The sequence below is a fragment of the Microcaecilia unicolor genome, chromosome 1 (genome assembly GCF_901765095.1).
Source record: "Microcaecilia unicolor chromosome 1, aMicUni1.1, whole genome shotgun sequence".
Classification (NCBI taxonomy): Eukaryota; Metazoa; Chordata; class Amphibia; order Gymnophiona; family Siphonopidae; genus Microcaecilia; species Microcaecilia unicolor.
The window spans coordinates 266,326,480-266,348,435 of NC_044031.1; the positions used below are offsets into that span (position 1 = coordinate 266,326,480).

At 44.5% G+C, this 21,956-nt stretch overlaps 1 protein-coding gene across 1 annotated transcript in view; it reads left to right on the plus strand.

Annotated features, from left to right (window-relative positions):
* The window catches only part of NOD1 (nucleotide binding oligomerization domain containing 1), a 153,925-nt gene that overhangs the window by 114,139 nt on the left and 17,830 nt on the right, over positions 1 to 21,956 (plus strand). The window contains 2 exon segments of the mRNA XM_030206217.1: positions 3,209 to 3,292; positions 5,848 to 5,931. Coding sequence (XP_030062077.1) covers positions 3,209 to 3,292; positions 5,848 to 5,931 — 168 coding nt within the window.

Here is a 21,956-nt window from a genome sequence, read left to right on the forward strand (position 1 = left end):
TTTTACTAAGCCGCGTAAGTGTCTATGCAAGCCAAAATGGAGTTACCGCCCGGCTACTACATAGCTCTTGTGGTAATTTCATTTTTGGTGCATGTCCGATACGTGCATCCGAAAAAGAACTTTTATTTTCGGACGCGCTCATCGGGCACGCGCCAAGTGGCATTTGACATGCGTAGATCATTACCGCCCGGTTACCGTGTGAGACTTTACTGCTAGGTCAATGGCTGGTGGTAAGGTCTCAGACTCAAAGTGGACACGTGGCAATTTTCATTTTGCCGCATGTCCATTTTCGGCAAAAATGTAAAAAAGGCATTTTTTGCAGGTGCGCTGAAAAATGATTCGGTGCACGCCCAAAACACATGCCTACACTACTGCAGGCCATTTTTCAGTGCACCTTAGTAAAAGGACCCCATAGTCACTTTGGGTGTTTGTTGCAACAGTGATTTGATACTCAATTTATAGATAGGCCAAGTAATAAAATCTTGTTTTTACTATTTGCATGTGCCAAAGCAATTAAAAATGGTACTAAAGAAAATTTGATCAAGCTAGTCCATGCATTTATTACTAGTAGGTTAGGCTACTGTAATTTATTATTAATTGGCTCCAGTAAAGCCAATTTACAACAGCTACAAATGGTGCAAAATACCACTGCACAGCTGATAACTGGAGCTAAAAGGTCAAATCACATAGCACCAATTTTGTATGATTTGCACTGATCACAAGTTTTAAAAGAATGGAATTTAAGATGCTTTGTCTTATTTTTAAAGCCTTGAAATTAGAACATTCTGAATATTTGTCTAGAAAATTAGTCAAGTATTCTCTTTTAAGTGAGTTGCATTGTTCGCAAAGAGGACTTCTCCAACTGCCTGGTTTGGACACAGTTAGGTTGATGTTGACTTGGAAGCAAGCTTTTTCATACATTGGACCATCATTATGGAATTCCTGGTTGCACTGTTTTTCTGATCTTTCCTCCTATTATGGTTTTCCTAAAGCTTTGAAGACCTTACTGTTTCAACAGTAATACAGTTGACTTATGATCTTTTTTTTTTTTTACTGTTAATTTATTAATTCCTTTTAGATGAAGTAGGAAATTTAGTATGATGTAGGTATATTGCATGATGTATGTTTATGATTTTTTTTTGTAAACTGCCTAGACACAACAGTATATGGTGGTATATAAATCCAATCCAATTAAAAAGTAAATAAAATAATAAGCTCAATATCCCTAAATACAAAAGGTAAAAAAAAAAAAATTCTACCTGAAATTTATGAAACTTTACTAAAAAAAAAAAAGATGTTCTGGACCCTGAATCCAGTCATTAGACAAGCACCTTCAAGCAGTGACCATGATTCCTTGCCTAGGGGCTTCTGTAGCATCCCCAGCCACCCCAAAGACTAGAATAGGGATTCTTAGCCATTATTGGTTCCTGCACTCCAAAATAAGTACCTGTATGTATGTAAACCGCTTTGAATGTAGTTGCAAAATACCACAGAAAGGCGGTATATGAAGTCCCATTTCCCTTCCCTTTAAATGATCAATGAAACCCTCACCCCCTTCCCAAACCACATGTTCCCAAGTGACTACTGTTAGCTACATATGTTGCTAACTGTTAGCCTCTAACAGTGGTAACCTGCTAACATGCAACTAAAATTACACAGTTATACTACCAATAACTGGCCTAATAACTACCTTCACTCTGCCTTCATGCCCAGATTTAAAGACACTTTTCCACACCCCATTTGACCTCTTTGGAGTGTGGGCACTATAGGTTTAGAACCCCTGTAATAGAAGACCTGACTTGGGGACTGAATCATGACCCTTCTGTACGGCAGTGAGCAGCACTTTATTCTTCTATTCTTTATTCGGTTTTGCTATACCGCTGCAACTGACAGGCAAAGCTGAGAGGTGTACAGACTAATTACAGCTAGAAAGGAAATACAAATTTCACAGATAGAAAGGTAGGCCAATCATACAGGAGGAAGGAGCAAAAAAGGAGATGGGATGAGAGGGAGAAGAGGATGGCAAGGATAGAAAGGGATGGAGGTGGATACGGCCACAGACCCAAGTTATAAAGATGCATCAAGGACTTGTCTAAATAGCCAGGTTTTAATAGCGTATTTAAACCGGGCTAAGGAAAGTTCACTTATATGAAGAGGAAGGCTATTCCAAAGAGCCACAGCTGTAAAGAAAAAGGTTGGGCCTGCCATGGATTTGAGAGGACCATCCTGTGGTCATTTAGGGAACAGAGAATATGGGAACGGGTGGAAGGCACTGTAAGATAGGTAGGGGGGGCAGTCCAATGCAAAAAGCCTTAAAGACCAGTAGAAGGATTTTATACTGTGATGGTCTTTCAGTAGGGATGAGACTCTATCAGATTTCTTGGCAAGACAAAGGAGGCAAACAGCCTAAAATGGCCGACTGCGTTTTTACTTAGTAGTCAAAGCCAGTGTTGAAACAATGAAAAAGGTAGATTTCCATTGTTCAGTTGTAGCACTGCATGTGACAGTTCAGGACTCCTGGGTTTAAGTCTGCTTTTTGAGGGACCCGGTAGGGTTGTATCATATTGCAAAAGCAATGCAGTCAAGCTCCAGAGGAGGGGAGGAGAGGGGTGGGAGGGAGAGGAAAGACGGTTGCCAGTTTTGTAAGTCATATCTGTTGGCAGAAGAGCTGTGATTCAGGAGTTTACCCTTGGAAGGGACATCTCAATCTAGCCCTTGGCCAAATAAGGGAATTTGTTTAGTTCTGGAAGTCTAGAAAGGGGAAAAAAGGTTGGGGAGGCTCTATAAAAGTAGTCAGAAGAGATTTTTTACAGGAGTGTATGCTGAATAAAAAACATTGAAATGAAAAAAAAATTGAGCTGTGTCTAATCTCCTGTGTGTAAATTATTCTGTAACTCTTTTGAAGAGACAGCTCAGGGCTTCTTTTACAAAGCCACCCTAGCGATTCCTGTGCAGGACATGAGAGGAAGCCCATTCAATTCCTATGGGCTTCCTCTCATTTGCCACCCGGCAGTCGCTAGCGTGGCTTTGTAAAAGAAGCCCTCAGTGCTTAATGATATCATAAGACTTTTCAGTCTAGATTTTTACTTGTATATAAAGACAGGTTTATCGTTGACAGTGCTTGCACAACCAGGATTCAGCAGTGTCAAGTATTGTGTAAAATATGCTGGCATGGGCTCCATCTGCCTCATTATTTTGTGTTTTTCAGGATGTGGGGTAACAAGATTGGAGATGAAGGAGCAAAAGCATTTGCAGATGCCCTTAAGAATCATCCCAGCTTAACAAATTTAAGGTGTGTTGGGGGAGGGGGAGAGGTGCATCAGATGCGTCTGTTTTTTGGGTACCTGTATTTCAGTTCAGAATTTTTACGGAAAAGTAATGTTTGGGTGAAGCTAACATGAGAAATGAGTACAGGGATAATTTTAAATTTCATGAAATAAATACATGGTCATTCCAGGGGGTTATTTTCAAATCTATGCGCATTAAGTAGGAGGTTTTTTGAGCCTATGATGACAGCTAGTACTCCAATTAATTGATAGCCATAGAGCTATGTTTTGGGAGTCTGTTGAGGCTTTTTCCTCCTTACACAAGAGTTTGAAGTTTAGAGCTTAGGATTTAAGAGAGATAGTACTGAGTAAATTGATCCTAGAAGACGTGAATATTTGCAGCAATTAGGAGCGTGAGGAAAGGCCTGTGACTTTTCACTTTTGTTATCGCTTGTCATATCTGTCAGCAAATGAGCCTAAGGCCTTATACTACTACTTAACATTTCTAGAACACTACTAGACATGCACATTCTGTAAACAAACACATAAGAAACAATCCCTCCTTGATACAGAATACAATCGATTCAAGACAGACAAACAGGACAAATAATGGATTTGAGAGTTTCATTTATTATGGAAATGATTAAAACAACATGGGTAGATAAGCTCTTTGATATGGCCCTATAATGTGACTCTTCTACCCTATGTATATTCAAACTGTTCAAACACGGATATGTCCATGTTCCTCTACTGATCGCTTAGTTTCTCTGACTGTCTTGCAGCCTATAACCACTTTTTCTCAGCTGTGTTTATATCTCATACGTCAGTATCCAACTGTATTGAAAGCTCAAGTGTGGAAGAAAATGAGCTGGTCACACAAAATAAAAGAGCCTGGCACTGACAGTTATTTATCTGTCAGAGTTAACATATTCTTATCAAACAGCATGTCTAACCAATAGGAAGGAGCAATATGGTTGGTTAGAACACACCAGTTCTTTTTTGTTCCCACCACAGATGTAAAATCAGAAGACTATTTTTAGTTGGACGTCCATAAGCAGTAATAGTCATTGATGTACCAGGAGCCCTTGATACACTTAGGGGCTCATTTTTGAAAGAGAAAAATGTTTAAAAATTGGCATAAAGCAGCATACAGACATCCACTTTGCTTGCCAAAATGTTCAAATAGCTATTTTCAAAACCTATTTTGCAGACATTTATCTATGCAGTTTGTCTGCAATGCATCCAAATCACAAGGGGGGCATGTCACAGGAGTGGGATTAGAGTATTCCTAACACTTGGAAGTTTTACTGCCATAATGGAACAAAACAAAAACACCCAGGACTGAAACTAAGATGTTTTGAGCTAGATCAGTTTTAATAACGACTAAGCCACAAAAAAAGTGCCTTAAATGACCAGATGGCCACTGGAAAAATAAAGAAATAATCACCCTTACTCTCCCATTGGTCACTGATCCCTCTTCCATTGATGTGAAAGAAACAGTAAATACCAGCCTCTATGACAGCCTAAGATGTTATAGCCACTCCTATTGGAGCAGCAAGTAGGTCCCTGGAGAAGCCTAGTGGACAGTGCAGTACACTGTAGAGAAGGGGACACAGGCCCACATTCCACTTTAACTGTTACACTTGTAGTAGAAAGTGTGAGCCCTTGAAAACCCACCAAAAACCTACTGCACCCATATATAAGTGACACTTGCAGACATCCTCACCTCTTTATTCCCTCACCCTTAATTGTTCTGTCTGTTTACCCGTCTTATTTAGATTGTAAGCTCTTTGAGCAGGGACTGTCTTCTATGTATGGTGTACAGCGCTGCGTATGCCTTGTGGCGCTATAGAAATGATAAGTAGATAGATAGATAGATAGATAGATAGATAGTGGTGTACAGTTGGTGTTTGGAGGAATCACCATACAATATAATGGGGTAACGGTGAGATGTGTACCTGGGACATTTATGTGAAGTCCAAGGCACTGCCCCCTGGAGTGCTCTGTTGAGATGTCTGTGTGGCCAGCCTACTAAGAATGCAATGGCTTGATTTTGTGTGTTTTTCACTTGGACATTTTTTTTTGAAAATGGACCAAAAAGATAAATGCACATAGCACAAAAACATTTAGCAAGTGGTCATATTCGAAATAAAAATAAACTTTTGCTGTTTTGAACATCGCTATATTCACCACTTGGATTCTGGGCATTTTGAGCAAAATGTCCAAATTCGTATTTAGATGTCATATCGAAAATGCCCCTCTTAGTTTTCACAAAAATAATTTTGCAAGGCTGGTGAGATGCCCTTGATATGAAACTGGTAGAAGTAGGGACTATTCTTTTAAGGAAAGTATTTATTTCAGTGCAGTGTTTTGACCACTGAGTTCTCTTTAGATGGGGTCCTTTATTTCCAGCCCTGTTTAAATCTCTACCCAATGAGATGTTACTGTTGATTTATTTTAGTAGAAAAGCAGGTCTGCCATGTGCTGCAATTTATTCACCTCTGTTTCATTAGACATCATCATATATAATTCTGTTTCAGAGCAAGCATATTGAAAAATGTTTCCTCTTTCCTTCTTGCAGCCTTGCCTGTAACAACATCTCTACCATTGGAGGCAGAAGCATTGCAGAGGCTCTTCAGCAAAACACTTCTGTGAGGATATTTTGGTAATCATTATAATTATTATAGATAAGCTTTGATAGTAGATAGGTACAAAACCAACAGTGCAACCTACTTAGACTATGTTACATCCAAGATATATGAATTTTTTCATGTTCTCCAACTGAGTTCCATCCACAAAAAAGTTCTTAGTAGTTGTCTTTTCACAACACCATTATTTTTGTTTTATCAAAATTCATAATCAGTCCACATCACTTCCCTTCTTCATTCAGTGTTTGCATCATGTGCTGCAGTAATTTCTTGTCTTCTACAATGAGGTCAATGTCATCAGCAAAGTGCAGATTATTTATCCAGGTACTGTAAACTGATGTTACTTTGTTGCCTTTCTGGATCTTGTCCATTGCTCTGTCCAAGTGCATGATGAAAGAACAAGATATTGGATTACCGTGTCTTATTCCCCTGCTTATACCACACCAAAGTCCAATTTCACCACATATTGTGACAGCTGCTTGCACGCTGTTGGTAATATCTCTTAAAAGGCCAATCAGTTTGCTGTCCACACCTTAAGAGTCCAAGACAGCCCAAGTTATACTCAGATTGATACTGTCAAAAGCTTTCTGGAAGTTTACAAATCAATTGTAGATTTTCCTATTTGGTTTGATTTGATTTATTTATCTGATATAACACTCAATCAACAGTGTCAAAGTAGTAATAAAATTTGAACAATATAAAAAAACCCATAATACAGTCATTAAATAAAAACAGAAAATTACATTGTAACAATATAAATTCAAACAATGCTAATAACAATGGTAAAACACAATACCCTGGTCAGCCACTGGATGGGCAACCTGGTGGCACAAAATCAGTGGTGTAACCTTTTGTTGGATTATCCATGTGAAAGAGATTGGAGGGCATGAAAAGAAAGTATCTCAAGAGCCCAATGGAGAGAAAGACCCCAACCCAATTGGATAATATATGAATGGGGTCAGTCTCTTTATCTCTCTCCCCCCCCTTTCTGGAGGCAAATGCCTGGTGGAGGTGTGTATCCCAGATTAGATAAATGGCAAGTTAAGCTCCCCCTACATGGGGCCACACAAGTGGTGAAAGTGTATGTCTCAGGAGAAAAGCAGGAAGCTAAGCAGGTGCAACCCTGGTCAGCCACTGGATGGGCAACCTGGTGGCACAAAATCAGTAGTGTAACCTTTTGTTGGATTATCCATGTGAAAGAGATTGGAGGGCATGAAAAGAAAGTATCTCAAGAGCCCAATGGAGAGAAAGACCCCAACCCAATTGGATAATATATAATATATGAATGGGGTCAGTCTCTTTATCTCTCTCCCCCCCCCTTTATGGAGGCAAATGCCTGGTGGAGGTGTGTATCCCAGATTAGATAAATGGCAAGTTAAGCTCCCCCTATGTGGGGCCACACAAGTGGTGAAGGTGTATGTCCAGGAAAAAAAGCAGGAAGCTAAGCAGGTGCAACCCTGGTCAGCCACTGATGGGCAACCTGGTGGCACAAAATCAGTGGTGTAACCTTTTGTTGGATTATCCATGTGAAAGAGATTGGAGGGCATGAAAGAAAGTATCTCAAGAGCCCAATGGAGAGAAAGACCCCAACCCAATTGGATAATATATGAATGGGGTCAGTCTCTTATCTCTCTCCCCCCCCTTTCTGGAGGCAAATGCCTGGGGGACGTGTGTATCCCAGATTAGATAAATGGCAAGTTAAGTTCCCCCTATGTGGTGCCACACAAGTGGTGAAAGTGTATGTCTCAGGAGAAAAGCAGGAAGCTAAGCAGGTGCAACCCTGGGCAGCCACTGGATGGGCAACCTGGTGGCACAAAATCAGTAGTGTAACCTTTTGTTGGATTATCCATGTGAAAGAGATTGGAGGGCATGAAAAGAAAGTATCTCAAGAGCCCAATGGAGAGAAAGACCCCAACCCAATTGGATAATATATGAATGGGGTCAGTCTCTTTATCTCTCCCCCCCCCTTTATTGAGGCAATTGCCTGGTGGAGGTGTGTATCCCAGATTAGATAAATGGCAAGTTAAGCTCCCCCTATGTGGGGCCACACAAGTGGTGAAGGTGTATGTCTCAGGAGAAAAGCAGGAAGCTAAGCAGGTGCAACCCTGGGCAGCCACTGGATGGGCAACCTGGTGGCACAAAATCAGTAGTGTAACCTTTTGTTGGATTATCCATGTGAAAGAGATTGGAGGACATGAAAAGAAAGTATCTCAAGAGCCCAATGGAGAGAAAGACCCCAACCCAATTGGATAATATATAATATGAATGGGGTCAGTCTCTTTATCTCTCTCCCCCCTTTCTGGAGGCAAATGCCTGGGGGAGGTGTGTATCCCAGATTAGATAAATGGCAAGTTAAGTTCCCCCTATGTGGGGCCACACAAGTGGTGAAGGTGTATGTCTCAGGAGAAAAGCAGGAAGCTAAGCAGGTGCAACCCTGGTCAGCCACTGGATGGGCAACCTGGTGGCACAAAATCAGTGGTGTAACCTTTTGTTGGATTATCCATGTGAAAGAGATTGGAGGGCATGAAAAGAAAGTATCTCAAGAGCCCAATGGAGAGAAAGACCCCAACCCAATTGGATAATATATATATGAATGGGGTCAGTCTCTTTATCTCTCTCCCCCCTTTCTGGAGGCAAATGCCTGGGGGAGGTGTGTATCCCAGATTAGATAAATGGCAAGTTAAGTTCCCCTATGTGGGCCACACAAGTGGTGAAAGGTGTATGTCTCAGGAGAAAAGCAGGAAGCTAAGCAGGTGCAACCCTGGTCAGCCACTGGATGGGCAACCTGGTGGCACAAAATCAGTGGTGTAACCTTTTGTTGGATTATCCATGTGAAAGAGATTGGAGGGCATGAAAAGAAAGTATCTCAAGAGCCCAATGGAGAGAAAGACCCCAACCCAATTGGATAATATATATATGAATGGGGTCAGTCTCTTTATCTCTCTCCCCCCTTTCTGGAGGCAAATGCCTGGGGGAGGTGTGTATCCCAGATTAGATAAATGGCAAGTTAAGTTCCCCCTATGTGGGGCCACACAAGTGGTGAAGGTGTATGTCTCAGGAGAAAAGCAGGAAGCTAAGCAGGTGCAACCCTGGTCAGCCAGAAGATGGGCAACCTGGTGGCACAAAATCAGTGGTGTAACCTTTTGTTGGATTATCCATGTGAAAGAGATTGGAGGGCATGAAAAGAAAGTATCTCAAGAGCCCAATGGAGAGAAAGACCCCAACCCAATTGGATAATATATAATAAATGAATGGGGTCAGTCTCTTATCTCTCTCCCCCCTTTATTGAGGCAAATTGCCTGGTGGAGGTGTGTATCCCAGATTAGATAAATGGCAAGTTAAGTTCCCCCTATGTGGGCCACACAAGTGGTGAAAGTGTATGTCTCAGGAGAAAAGCAGGAAGCTAAGCAGGTGCAACCCTGGTCAGCCACTGGATGGGCAACCTGGTGGCACAAAATCAGTGGTGTAACCTTTTGTTGGATTATCCATGTGAAAGAGATTGGAGGGCATGAAAAGAAAGTATCTCAAGAGCCCAATGGAGAGAAAGACCCCAACCCAATTGGATAATATATGAATGGGGTCAGTCTCTTTATCTCTCTCCCCCCTTTCTGGAGGCAAATGCCTGGGGGAGGTGTGTATCCCAGATTAGATAAATGGCAAGTTAAGTTCCCCCTATATGGGGCCACACAAGTGGTGAAAGTGTATGTCTCAGGAGAAAAGCAGGAAGCTAAGCAGGTGCAACCCTGGTCAGCCACCAGAAAGGCAACCTGGTGGCACAAAATCAGTAATGTAACCTTTTGTTGGATTATCCATGTGAAAGAGATTGGAGGGCATGAAAAGAAAGTATCTCAAGAGCCCAATGGAGAGAAAGACCCCAACCCAATTGGATAATATATGAATGGGGTCAGTCTCTTTATCTTTCTCCCCCCCCCCCCCTCTGGAGGCAAATGCCTGGTGGAGGTGTGTATCCCAGATTAGATAAATGGCAAGTTAAGTTCCCCCATGTGGGGCCACACAAGAGGTGAAGGTGTATGTCTCAGGAGAAAAGCAGGAAGCTAAGCAGGTGCAACCCTGGTCAGCCACCAGATGGGCAACCTGGTGGCACAAAATCAGTGGTGTAACCTTTTGTTGGATTATCCATGTGAAAGAGATTGGAGGGCATGAAAAGAAAGTATCTCAAGAACCCAATGGAGAGAAAGACCCCAACCCAATTGGATAATATATGAATGGGGTCAGTCTCTTTATCTCTCTCCCCCCTTTCTGGAGGCAAATGCCTGGGGGAGGTGTGTATCCCAGATTAGATAAATGGCAAGTTAAGTTCCCCTATGTGGGGCCACACAAGTGGTGAAGGTGTATGTCACAGGAGAAAAGCAGGAAGCTAAGCAGGTGCAACCCTGGTCAGCCACCGGATGGGCAACCTGGTGGCACAAAATCAGTGGTGTAACCTTTTGTTGGATTATCCATGTGAAAGAGATTGGAGGGCATGAAAAGAAAGTATCTCAAGAGCCCAATGGAGAGGAAAGACCCCAACCCAATTGGATAATATATATATATGAATGGGGTCAGTCCTCTTATCTCTCTCCCCCCTTTCTGGAGGCAAATGGCTGGGGGAGGTGTGTATCCAGATTAGATAAATGGCAAGTTAAGTTCCCCTATGTGGGGCCACACAAGTGGTGAAGGTGTATGTCACAGGAGAAAAGCAGGAAGCTAAGCAGGTGCAACCCTGGTCAGCCACTAGATGGGCAACCTGGTGGCACAAAATCAGTGGTGTAACCTTTGTTGGATTATCCATGTGAAAGAGATTGGAGGGCATGAAAAGAAAGTATCTCAAGAGCCCAATGGAGAGAAAGACCCCAACCCAATTGGATAATATATGAATGGGGTCAGTCTCTTTATCTCTCTCCCCCCCCCCCTCTGGAGGCAAATGCCTGGTGGAGGTGTGTATCCCAGATTAGATAAATGGCAAGTTAAGTTCCCCCATGTGGGGCCACACAAGTGGTGAAGGTGTATGTCTCAGGAGAAAAGCAGGAAGCTAAGCAGGTGCAACCCTGGGCACCCCCCAGATGGGCAACCTGGTGGCACAAAATCAGTGGCATAACCTTTTGTTGGATTATCCATGTGAAAGAGATTGGAGGGCATGAAAAGAAAGTATCTCAAGAGCCCAATGGAGAGAAAGACCCCAACCCAATTGGATAATATATGAATGGGGTCAGTCTCTTTATCTCTCTCCCCCCCCCCTCTGGAGGCAAATGCCTGGTGGAGGTGTGTATCCCAGATTAGATAAATGGCAAGTTAAGTTCCCCCATGTGGGGCCACACAAGTGGTGAAGGTGTATGTCACAGGAGAAAAGCAGGAAGCTAAGCAGGTGCAACCCTGGTCAGCCACTGATGGGCAACCTGGTGGCACAAAATCAGTGGTGTAACCTTTTGTTGGATTATCCATGTGAAAGAGATTGGAGGGCATGAAAAGAAAGTATCTCAAGAGCCCAATGGAGAGAAAGACCCCAACCCAATTGGATAATATATGAATGGGGTCAGTCTCTTTATCTCTCTCCCCCCTTTCTGGAGGCAAATGCCTGGGGGAGGTGTGTATCCCAGATTAGATAAATGGCAAGTTAAGTTCCCCTATGTGGGGCCACACAAGTGGTGAAGGTGTATGTCACAGGAGAAAAGCAGGAAGCTAAGCAGGTGTAACCCTGGTCAGCCACTGTATGAGCAACCTGGTGGATCAAAATCAGTGGCATAACCTTTTGTTGGATTATCCATGTGAAAGAGATTGGAGGGCATGAAAAGAAAGTATCTCAAGAGCCCAATGGAGAGAAAGACCCCAACCCAATTGGATAATATATGAATGGGGTCAGTCTCTTTATCTCTCTCCCCCCTTTCTGGAGGCAATGCCTGGGGGAGGTGTGTATCCCAGATTAGATAAATGGCAAGTTAAGCTCCCCTATGTGGGGCCACACAAGTGGTGAAGGTGTATGTCTCAGGAGAAAAGCAGGAAGCTAAGCAGGTGCAACCCTGGGCAGCCACTGGATGGGCAACCTGGTGGCACAAAATCAGTAGTGTAACCTTTTGTTGGATTATCCATGTGAAAGAGATTGGAGGGCATGAAAAGAAAGTATCTCAAGAGCCCAATGGAGAGAAAGACCCCAACCCAATTGGATAATATATAATATATGAATGGGGTCAGTCTCTTTATCTCTCTCCCCCCCTTTCTGGAGGCAAATGCCTGGGGGAGGTGTGTATCCCAGATTAGATAAATGGCAAGTTAAGCTCCCCCTATGTGGGGCCACACAAGTGGTGAAAGTGTATGTCTCAGGAGAAAAGCAGGAAGCTAAGCAGGTGCAACCCTGGTCAGCCACTGGATGGGCAACCTGGTGGCACAAAATCAGTGGTGTAACCTTTTGTTGGATTATCCATGTGAAAGAGATTGGAGGGCATGAAAAGAAAGTATCTCAAGAGCCCAATGGAGAGAAAGACCCCAACCCAATTGGATAATATATGAATGGGGTCAGTCTCTTTATCTCTCTCCCCCCTTTCTGGAGGCAAATGCCTGGGGGAGGTGTGTATCCCAGATTAGATAAATGGCAAGTTAAGCTCCCCATACATGTGGCCAGACAAGTGGTGAAAGTGTATGTCTCAGGAGAAAAGCAGGAAGCTAAGCAGGTGCAACCCTGGGCAGCCACTGGATGGGCAACCTGGTGCCACAAAATCAGTAGTGTAACCTTTTGTTGGATTATCCATGTGAAAGAGATTGGAGGGCATGAAAAGAAAGTATCTCAAGAGCCCAATGGAGAGAAAGACCCCAACCCAATTGGATAATATATGAATGGGGTCAGTCTCTTTATCTCTCTCCCCCCCCCTTATTGAGGCAAATTGCCTGGTGGAGGTGTGTATCCCAGATTAGATAAATGGCAAGTTAAGCTCCCCCTATAGTGGGGCCACACAAGTGGTGAAGTGTATGTCTCAGGAGAAAAGCAGGAAGCTAAGCAGGTGCAACCCTGGTCAGCCACTGGATGGGCAACCTGGTGGCACAAAATCAGTAGTGTAACCTTTTGTTGGATTATCCATGTGAAAGAGATTGGAGGGCATGAAAAGAAAGTATCTCAAGAGCCCAATGGAGAGAAAGACCCCAACCCAATTGGATAATATATAATATATGAATGGGGTCAGTCTCTTATCTCTCTCCCCCCCCCTTTATTGAGGCAAATGCCTGGTGGAGGTGTGTATCCCAGATTAGATAAATGGCAAGTTAAGCTCCCCCCTACATGGGGCCACACAAGTGGTGAAGTGTATGTCTCAGGAGAAAAGCAGGAAGCAAAGCAGGTCCAACCTGGGCAGCCACTGGATGGGCAACCTGGTGGCACAAAATCAGTAGTGTAACCTTTTGTTGGATTATCCATGTGAAAGAGATTGGAGGACATGAAAAGAAAGTATCTCAAGAGCCCAATGGAGAGAAAGACCCCAACCCAATTGGATAATTAGAATATAATATGAATGGGGTCAGTCTCTTTATCTCTCTCCCCCCTTTCTGGAGGCAAATTCCTGGGGGAGGTGTGTATCCCAGATTAGATAAATGGCAAGTTAAGCTCCCCCTATGTGGGGCCACACAAGTGGTGAAGGTGTATGTCACAGTAGAAAAGCAGGAAGCTAAGCAGGTGCAACCCTGGTCAGCCACCAGATGGGCAACCTGGTGGCACAAAATCAGTGGTGTAACCTTTTGTTGGATTATCCATGTGAAAGAGATTGGAGGGCATGAAAAGAAAGTATCTCAAGAGCCCAATGGAGAGAAAGACCCCAACCCAATTGGATAATATATAATATATGAATGGGGTCAGTCTCTTTATCTCTCTCCCCCCTTTCTGGAGGCAAATGCCTGGGGGAGGTGTGTATCCCAGATTAGATAAATGGCAAGTTAAGTTCCCCCTATGCAGGGCCACACAAGTGGTGAAGGTGTATGTCACAGGAGAAAAGCAGGAAGCTAAGCAGGTGCAACCCTGGTCAGCCACTGGATGGGCAACCTGGTGGCACAAAATCAGTGGTGTAACCTTTTGTTGGATTATCCATGTGAAAGAGATTGGAGGGCATGAAAAGAAAGTATCTCAAGAGCCCAATGGAGAGAAAGACCCCAACCCAATTGGATAATATATGAATGGGGTCAGTCTCTTTATCTCTCTCCCCCCTTTCTGGAGGCAAATGCCTGGGGGAGGTGTGTATCCCAGATTAGATAAATGGCAAGTTAAGTTCCCCCTATGTGGGGCCACACAAGTGGTGAAGGTGTATGTCACAGGAGAAAAGCAGGAAGCTAAGCAGGTGCAACCCTAGTCAACCACTGGATGGGCAACCTGGTGGCACAAAATCAGTGGTGTAACCTTTTGTTGGGTTATCCATGTGAAAGAGATTGGAGGGCATGAAAAGAAAGTATCTCAAGAGCCCAATGGAGAAAAAGACCCCAACCCAATTGGATAATATATAATATATGAATGGGGTCAGTCTCTTTATCGCTCTCCCCCCTTTCTGGAGGCAAATGCCTTGGGGAGGTGTGCATTCCAGATTAGATAAATGGCAAGTTAAGTCCCCCCTATGTGAGACCACACAAGTATTGAAGGTGTATATCACAGTAGAAAAGCAGGAAGCTAAGCAGGTGCAACCTGGTCAGCCACCAGATGGGCACCTGTTGGCACAAAACAGTGGTGTAACCTTTTGTTGGGTTATCCATGTGAAAGAGATTGGAGGGCATGAAAAGAAAGTATCTCAAGAGCCCAATGGAGAGAAACACCCCAACCCAATTGGATAATATATAATATATGAACGGGGTCAGTCTGTTTCTTTGTCCCCCCACTTTATTGAGGCAAATGCCATGTGGAGGTGTGTTTCCTAGATTAGATAAATGGCAAGTTAAGCTCCTTCTACATGGGGTCCCACAAGTGGTGAAAGGTGTATGTTTCAGGAGAAAAGCAGGAAGCTAAGCAGGTGCAACCCTGGGCAACCATTGGATGGGCAACCTGGTGGCACAAAATCAGTGGTGTAACCTTTTGTTGGGTTATCCATGTGAAAGAGATTGGAGGGCATGAAAAGAAAGTATCTCAAGAGCCCAATGGAGAGAAAAGACCCCAACCCAATTGGATATATATAATATGAATGCGGTCAGTCTCTTTATCGCTCTCCCCCCTTTCTGGAGGCAAATTCATGGCGGACGTGTGTATCTCAGATTAGATAAATGGCAAGTTAAGTTTCCCCCTATTTAGGGCCACACAAGTGGTGAAGGTGTATGTCTCAGGAGAAAAGCAGGAAGCTAAGCAGGTGCAACCCTGGTCAGCCACTGTATGGGCAACCTGGTGGCACAAAATCAGTGGTGTAACCTTTTGTTGGATTATCCATGTGAAAGAGATTGGAGGGCATGAAAAGAAAGTATCTCAAGAGCCCAATGGAGAGAAAGACCCCAACCCAATTGGATAATATATAAATGGTGTCAGTCTCTTTATCTCTCTCCCCCCTTTCTGGAGGCAATTGCCTGGGGGAGGTGTGTATCCCAGATTAGATAAATGGCAAGTTAAGTTCCCCATGTGGGGCCACACAAGTGGTGAAGGTGTATGTCTCAGGAGAAAAGCAGGAAGCTAAGCAGTACAACCTTGGGCAGCCACTGGATGGGCAACCTGGTGTCACAAAATCAGTAATGTAACCTTTTGTTGGATTATCCATGTGAAAGAGATTGGAGGACATGAAAAGAAAGTATCTCAAGAGCCCAATGGAGAGAAAGACCCCAACCCAATTGGATAATATATAATATATGAATGGGGTCAGTCTCTTTATCTCTCTCCCCCCTTTCTGGAGGCAAATTCCTGGGGGAGGTGTGTATCCCAGATTAGATAAATGGCAAGTTAAGCTCCACTTATGTGGGGCCACACAAGTGGTAAAGGTGTATGTCTCAGGAAAAAAGCAGAAAGCTAAGCAGGTGCAACCCTGGTCAGCAACATGGTGGCACAAAATCAGTGGTGTAACCTTTTTTTGGATTATCCATGTGAAAGAGATTGGAGGGCATGAAAAGAAAGTATCTCAAGAGCCCAATGGAGAGAAAGACCCCAACCCAATTGGATAATATATGAATGGGGTCAGTCTCTTTCTCTCTTCCCCCCCCCCCTTTATTGAGGCAAATGCCTGGTGGAGGTGTGTATCCCAGATTAGATAAATGGCAAGTTAAGCTCCCCCTACATGGGGCCACACAAGTGGTGAAAGTGTATGTCACAGGAGAAAAGCAGGAAGCTAAGCAGGTGCATCCCTGGGCAGCCACTGGATGGGCAACCTGGTGGCACAAAATCAGTAGTGTAACATTTTGTTGGATTATCCATGTGAAAGAGATTGGAGGGCATGAAAAGAAAGTACCTCAAGAGCCCAATGGAGAGAAGGACCCCAACCCAATTGGATAATATATGAATGGGGTCAGTCTCTTTATCTCTCTCCCCCCTTTCTGGAGGCAAATGCCTGGGGGAGGTGTGTATCCCAGATTAGATAAATGGCAAGTTAAGCTCCCCCTATGTGGGGCCACACAAGTAGTGAAGGTGTATATCACAGTAGAAAAGCAGGAAGCTAAGCAGGTGCAACCCTGGTCAGCCACCAGATGGGCAACCTGGTGGCACAAAATCAGTGGTGTAACCTTTTGTTGGGTTATCCATGTGAAAGAGATTGGAGGGCATGAAAAGAAAGTATCTCAAGAGCCCAATGGAGAGAAACACCCCAACCCAATTGGATAATATATAATATATGAACGGGGTCAGTCTCTTTCTCTCTCCCCCCACTTTATTGAGGCAAATGCCATGTGGAGGTGTGTTTCCTAGATTAGATAAATGGCAAGTTAAGCTCCTCCTACATGGGGCCACACAAGTATTGAAGGTGTATATCACAGTAGAAAAGCAGGAAGCTAAGCAGGTGCAACCCTGGTCAGCCACCAGATGGGCAACCTGTTGGCACAAAACCAGTGGTGTAACCTTTTGTTGGGTTATCCATGTGAAAGAGATTGGAGGGCATGAAAAGAAAGTATCTCAAGAGCCCAATGGAGAGAAACACCCCAACCCAATTGGATAATATATAATAAATGAACAGGGTCAGTCTGTTTCTCTCTCCCCTCACTTTATTGAGGCAAATGCCTGGTGGAGGTGTGTATCCTAGATTAGATAAATGGCAAGTTAAGATCCTCCTACATGGGGCCCCACAAGTGGTGAAAGTGTATGTCTCAGGAGAAAAGCAGGAAGCTAAGCAGGTGCAACCCTGGGCAACCATTGGATGGACAACCTGGTGGCACAAAATCAGTAGTGTAACCTTTTGTTGGATTATCCATGTGAAAGAGGTTGGAGGACATGAAAAGAAAGTCTCAAGAGCCCAATGGAGAGAAAGACCCCAACCCAATTGGATAATATATGATTGGGGTCAGTCTCTTTCTCTCTCCCCCCCCCCCTTTATTGAGGCAATTGTCTGGTGGAGGTGTGTATCCCAGATTAGATAAATGGCAAGTTAAGCTCCCCTACATGGGGCCACACAAGTGGTGAAAGTGTATGTCTCAGGAGAAAAGCAGGAAGCTAAGCAGGTGCAACCCTGGGTAACCACTGGATGGGCAACCTGGTGGCACAAAATCAGTAGTGTAACCTTTTGTTGGATTATCCATGTGAAAGAGATTGGAGGACATGAAAAGAAAGTATCTCAAGAGCCCAATGGAGAGAAAGACCCCAACCCAATTGGATAATTAGAATATATAATATATAATATGAATGGGGTCAGTCTCTTTATCGCTCTCCCCCCTTTCTGGAGGCAAATGCCTGGGGGAGGTGTGTATCCCAGATTAGATAAATGGCAAGTTAAGTTCCCCCTATGTGAGACCACACAAGTGGTGAAGGTTTATGTCACAGGAGAAAAGCAGGAAGCTAAGCAGGTACAACCCTAGTCAGCTACTGGATGGGCAACCCAGTGGCACAAAATCAGTGGTGTAACCTTTTGTTGGGTTATCCATGTGAAAGAGATTGGAGGGCATGAAAAGAAAGTATCTCAAGAGCCCAATGGAGAAAAAGACCCCAACCCAATTGGATAATATAATATATAATATGAATGGGGTCAGTCTCTTTATCGCTCTCCCCCCTTTCTGGAGGCAAATGCCTTGGGGAGGTGTGCATTCCAGATTAGATAAATGGCAAGTTAAACTCCCCCATGTGAGACCACACAAGTATTGAAGGTGTATATCACAGTAGAAAAGCAGGAAGCTAAGCAGGTGCAACCCTGGTCAGCCACCAGATGGGCAACCTGTTGGCACAAAACCAGTGGTGTAACCTTTTGTTGGGTTATCCATGTGAAAGAGATTGGAGGGCATGAAAAGAAAGTATCTCAAGAGCCCAATGGAGAGAAACACCCCAACCCAATTGGATAATATATAATATATGAACAGGGTCAGTCTGTTTCTCTCTCCCCTCACTTTATTGAGGCAAATGCCTGGTGGAGGTGTGTATCCTAGATTAGATAAATGGCAAGTTAAGATCCTCCTACATGGGGCCCCACAAGTGGTGAAAGTGTATGTCTCAGGAGAAAAGCAGGAAGCTAAGCAGGTGCAACCCTGGGCAACCATTGGATGGGCAACCTGGTGGCACAAAATCAGTGGTGTAACCTTTTGTTGGGTTATCCATGTGAAAGAGATTGGAGGGCATGAAAAGAAAGTACCTCAAGAGCCCAATGGAGAAAAAGACCCCAACCCAATTGGATAATATATGAATGGGGTCAGTCTCTTTATCTTTCTCCCCCCTTCTGGAGGCAAATGCCTGGGGGAGGTGTGTATCCCAGATTAGATAAATGGCAAGTTAAGTTCCCCCTATTTAGGGCCACACAAGTGGTGAAGGTGTATGTCTCAGGAGAAAAGCAGGAAAGCTAAGCAGGTGCAACCCTGGTCAGCCACCAGATGGGCAACCTGGTGGCACAAAATCAGTGGTGTAACCTTTTGTTGGATTATCCATGTGAAAGAGATTGGAGGGCATGAAAAGAAAGTATCTCAAGAGCCCAATGGAGAGAAAGACCCCAACCCAATTGGATAATATATGAATGGGGTCAGTCTCTTATCTCTCTCCCCCCTTTCTGGAGGCAAATGCCTGGGGGAGGTGTGTATCCCAGATTAGATAAATGGCAAGTTAAGTTCCCCTATGTGGGGCCACACAAGTGGTGAAGGTGTATGTCACAGGAGAAAAGCAGGAAGCTAAGCAGGTGCAACCCTAGTCAGCCACTGGATGGGCAACCTGGTGGCACAAAATCAGTAGTGTAACCTTTTGTTGGATTATCCATGTGAAAGAGATTGGAGGGCATGAAAAGAAAGCACCTCAAGAGCCCAATGGAGAGAAAGACCCCAACCCAATTGGATAATTAGAATATATAATATATAATATGAATGGGGTCAGTCTCTTTATCTCTCTCCCCCCCTTTCTGGAGGCAAATTCCTGGGGGAGGTGTGTATCCCAGATTAGATAAATGGCAAGTTAAGTTCCCCCTAAGTGGGGCCACACAAGTGGTGAAGGTGTATGTCTCAGGAGGAAAGCAGGAAGCTAAGCAGGTGCAACCCAGGTCAGCCAGTGGATGAGCAACCTGGTGGCACAAAATCAGTAGTGTAACCTTTTGTTGGATTATCCATGTGAAAGAGATTGGAGGACATGAAAAGAAAGTATCTCAAGAGCCCAATGGAGAGAAAGACCCCAACCCAATTCGATAATTAAAATATATAATATATAATATGAATGGGGTCAGTCTCTTTATCTCTCTCCCCCCTTTCTGGAGGCAAATGCCTGGGGGAGGTGTGTATCCCAGATTAGATAAATGGCAAGTTAAGCTCCCCCTATGTGGGGCCACACAAGTGGTGAAGGTGTATGTCACAGTAGAAAAGCCAGAAGCTAAGCAGGTGCAACCCTGGTCAGCCACCAGATGGGCAACCTGGTGGCACAAAATCAGTGGTATAACCTTTTGTTGGATTATCCATGTGAAAGAGATTGGAGGGCATGAAAAGAAAGTATCTCAAGAGCCCAATGGAGAGAAACACCCCAACCCAATTGGATAATATATAATATTTGAATGGGGTCAGTCTCTTTCTCTCTCCCCCCCCTTTATGGAGGCAAATGCCTGGTGGAGGTGTGTATCCCAGATTAGATAAATGGCAAGTTAAGCTCACCCTATGTGGGGCTACACAAGTGGTGAAAGTGTATGTCTCAGGAGAAAAGCAGGAAGCTAAGCAGGTGCAACCCTGGGCAGCCACTAGATGGGCAACCTGGTGGCACAAAATCAGTGGTGTAACCTTTTGTTGGATTATCCATGTGAAAGAGATTGGAGGACATGAAAAGAAAGTATCTCAAGAGCCCAATGGAGAGAAAGACCCCAACCCAACCGATCAGAGCTCCGGAGCATGTGAAACAACATGCTCGCATAGGGTTACCATTTTGTGTCCTCTGAAAAAGAGGACACATGCCACGCCCCCGCCTGCACCCGCCACGCCCACTGCCACACCCCTTTTGGATCGTAATTCCGCCCCCTTTCCCCTCCCCTCTTCACATAGTCCCCTCCCCCGCACCCCCCCATCACATACTCCCCTCCCCCTGTCACATGCTCCCCTCCCCTTCCTTACCATCTTCCCTGGTGGTCTAGTGACGTCTTCGGGGCAGGAAAGAGTCCCCTCTTTCCTGCCCGGAGCGCTGCCTGCCCTTGCCTACATCCTTCTCGGTCTCGGCTGAGGATTCAAAATGGCCGCCGAGAGTTGAAGCGGCCTCGCGAGACTTCAACTCTCGGTGGCCATTTTGAATCACCAGCAGAGACCGAGAAGGAGGATGGGCAAGGCAGAGCTCCGGGCAGGAAAGAGGGGGCTCTTTCCTGCCCCGAAAGACGTCACTAGACCACCAGGGAAGATGGTAAGGAAGGTGAGGGGAGACCCACGGCGCCGATGGATCGCGCAACTGCACGCACGCGCGCCCTCCCGCACGCACGTTTGTCCAGAAATCCGGACAAACGTGCATGCAGGCAAAACCCGCCGGACGCCCCGGACATGCCCTCAAAAAGAGGACATGTCCGGGGAAATCCGGACAAATGGTAACCCTATGCTCGCAGGCTCTGACCACAGCTAGCATGCAAATGCATGCTAAACATATTCCTCCCCAATGATCAGCAGGCAGCATGCCAAACATTGGCACATTATCCGCTTCAAACTCTATGACAGCTTGGAGCTGGCGTTAAGGTTTGCAGACCATTGGGGAGGAATGGTGAGCCCTGTCTAGCATGCATTTGTATGCAAGCAGGCACCCCATTCCCCCCAATAGAACCCCTCCCCCCCAGCAGGACTGGAAACCTAGACTCCACCCCACCCCAAGCCAGCAAAACGACTTGGTCAGGTACAATCCTCCTGTACTTTACCCTATGATCAGAGATAATAGCGCACATAAATTTGCATGCTATTATCTCAGATCATAGGGGCGGTAAAGCCCGCGCCGTTCCAACTCTATTTTTAGAGTGCTGTTTGGAACAGAGCGGGGCTTTCGATCATCTGGTCAGAAGTTAGGCGCAGAGCAGGTATATTCTATAACCATGTGCATAGATTTTTTGAATGCCCTGGTCCTCCCATGGCCATGCCCCCTTTTTGGCAGCTGCATTAGAATTAGCACACACCACTTTACAGAATATGCGTAGCAAGTTGTGCGCGTAATTCTAATTAATGCCCATTAGTATCAATAATTGCTTGTTAAGTGGCAATTATTGGCACTGGTTGGCTTGTTAAGTAATTAAATTGCATGCACAAATCCAGAATACAACTAGATTTGCAAGCACAATTTTGGTCGTGCTATGTAGAATCCAGGGGTATATGATCAAATTTTGTCTTTCTTGATACCAATTTGGCTGCAGCATTTAGAACCTGTTGAAATCTTCTCAGACTATTTTTAGACACACTTTGATAAAACGAATTACAGTAGTCTAAAGGACTTGTAATTAAAACATGAACTATCTTAATCAAGCTAGATTTAGATACAAAGGGTCTCAGTTGCTGA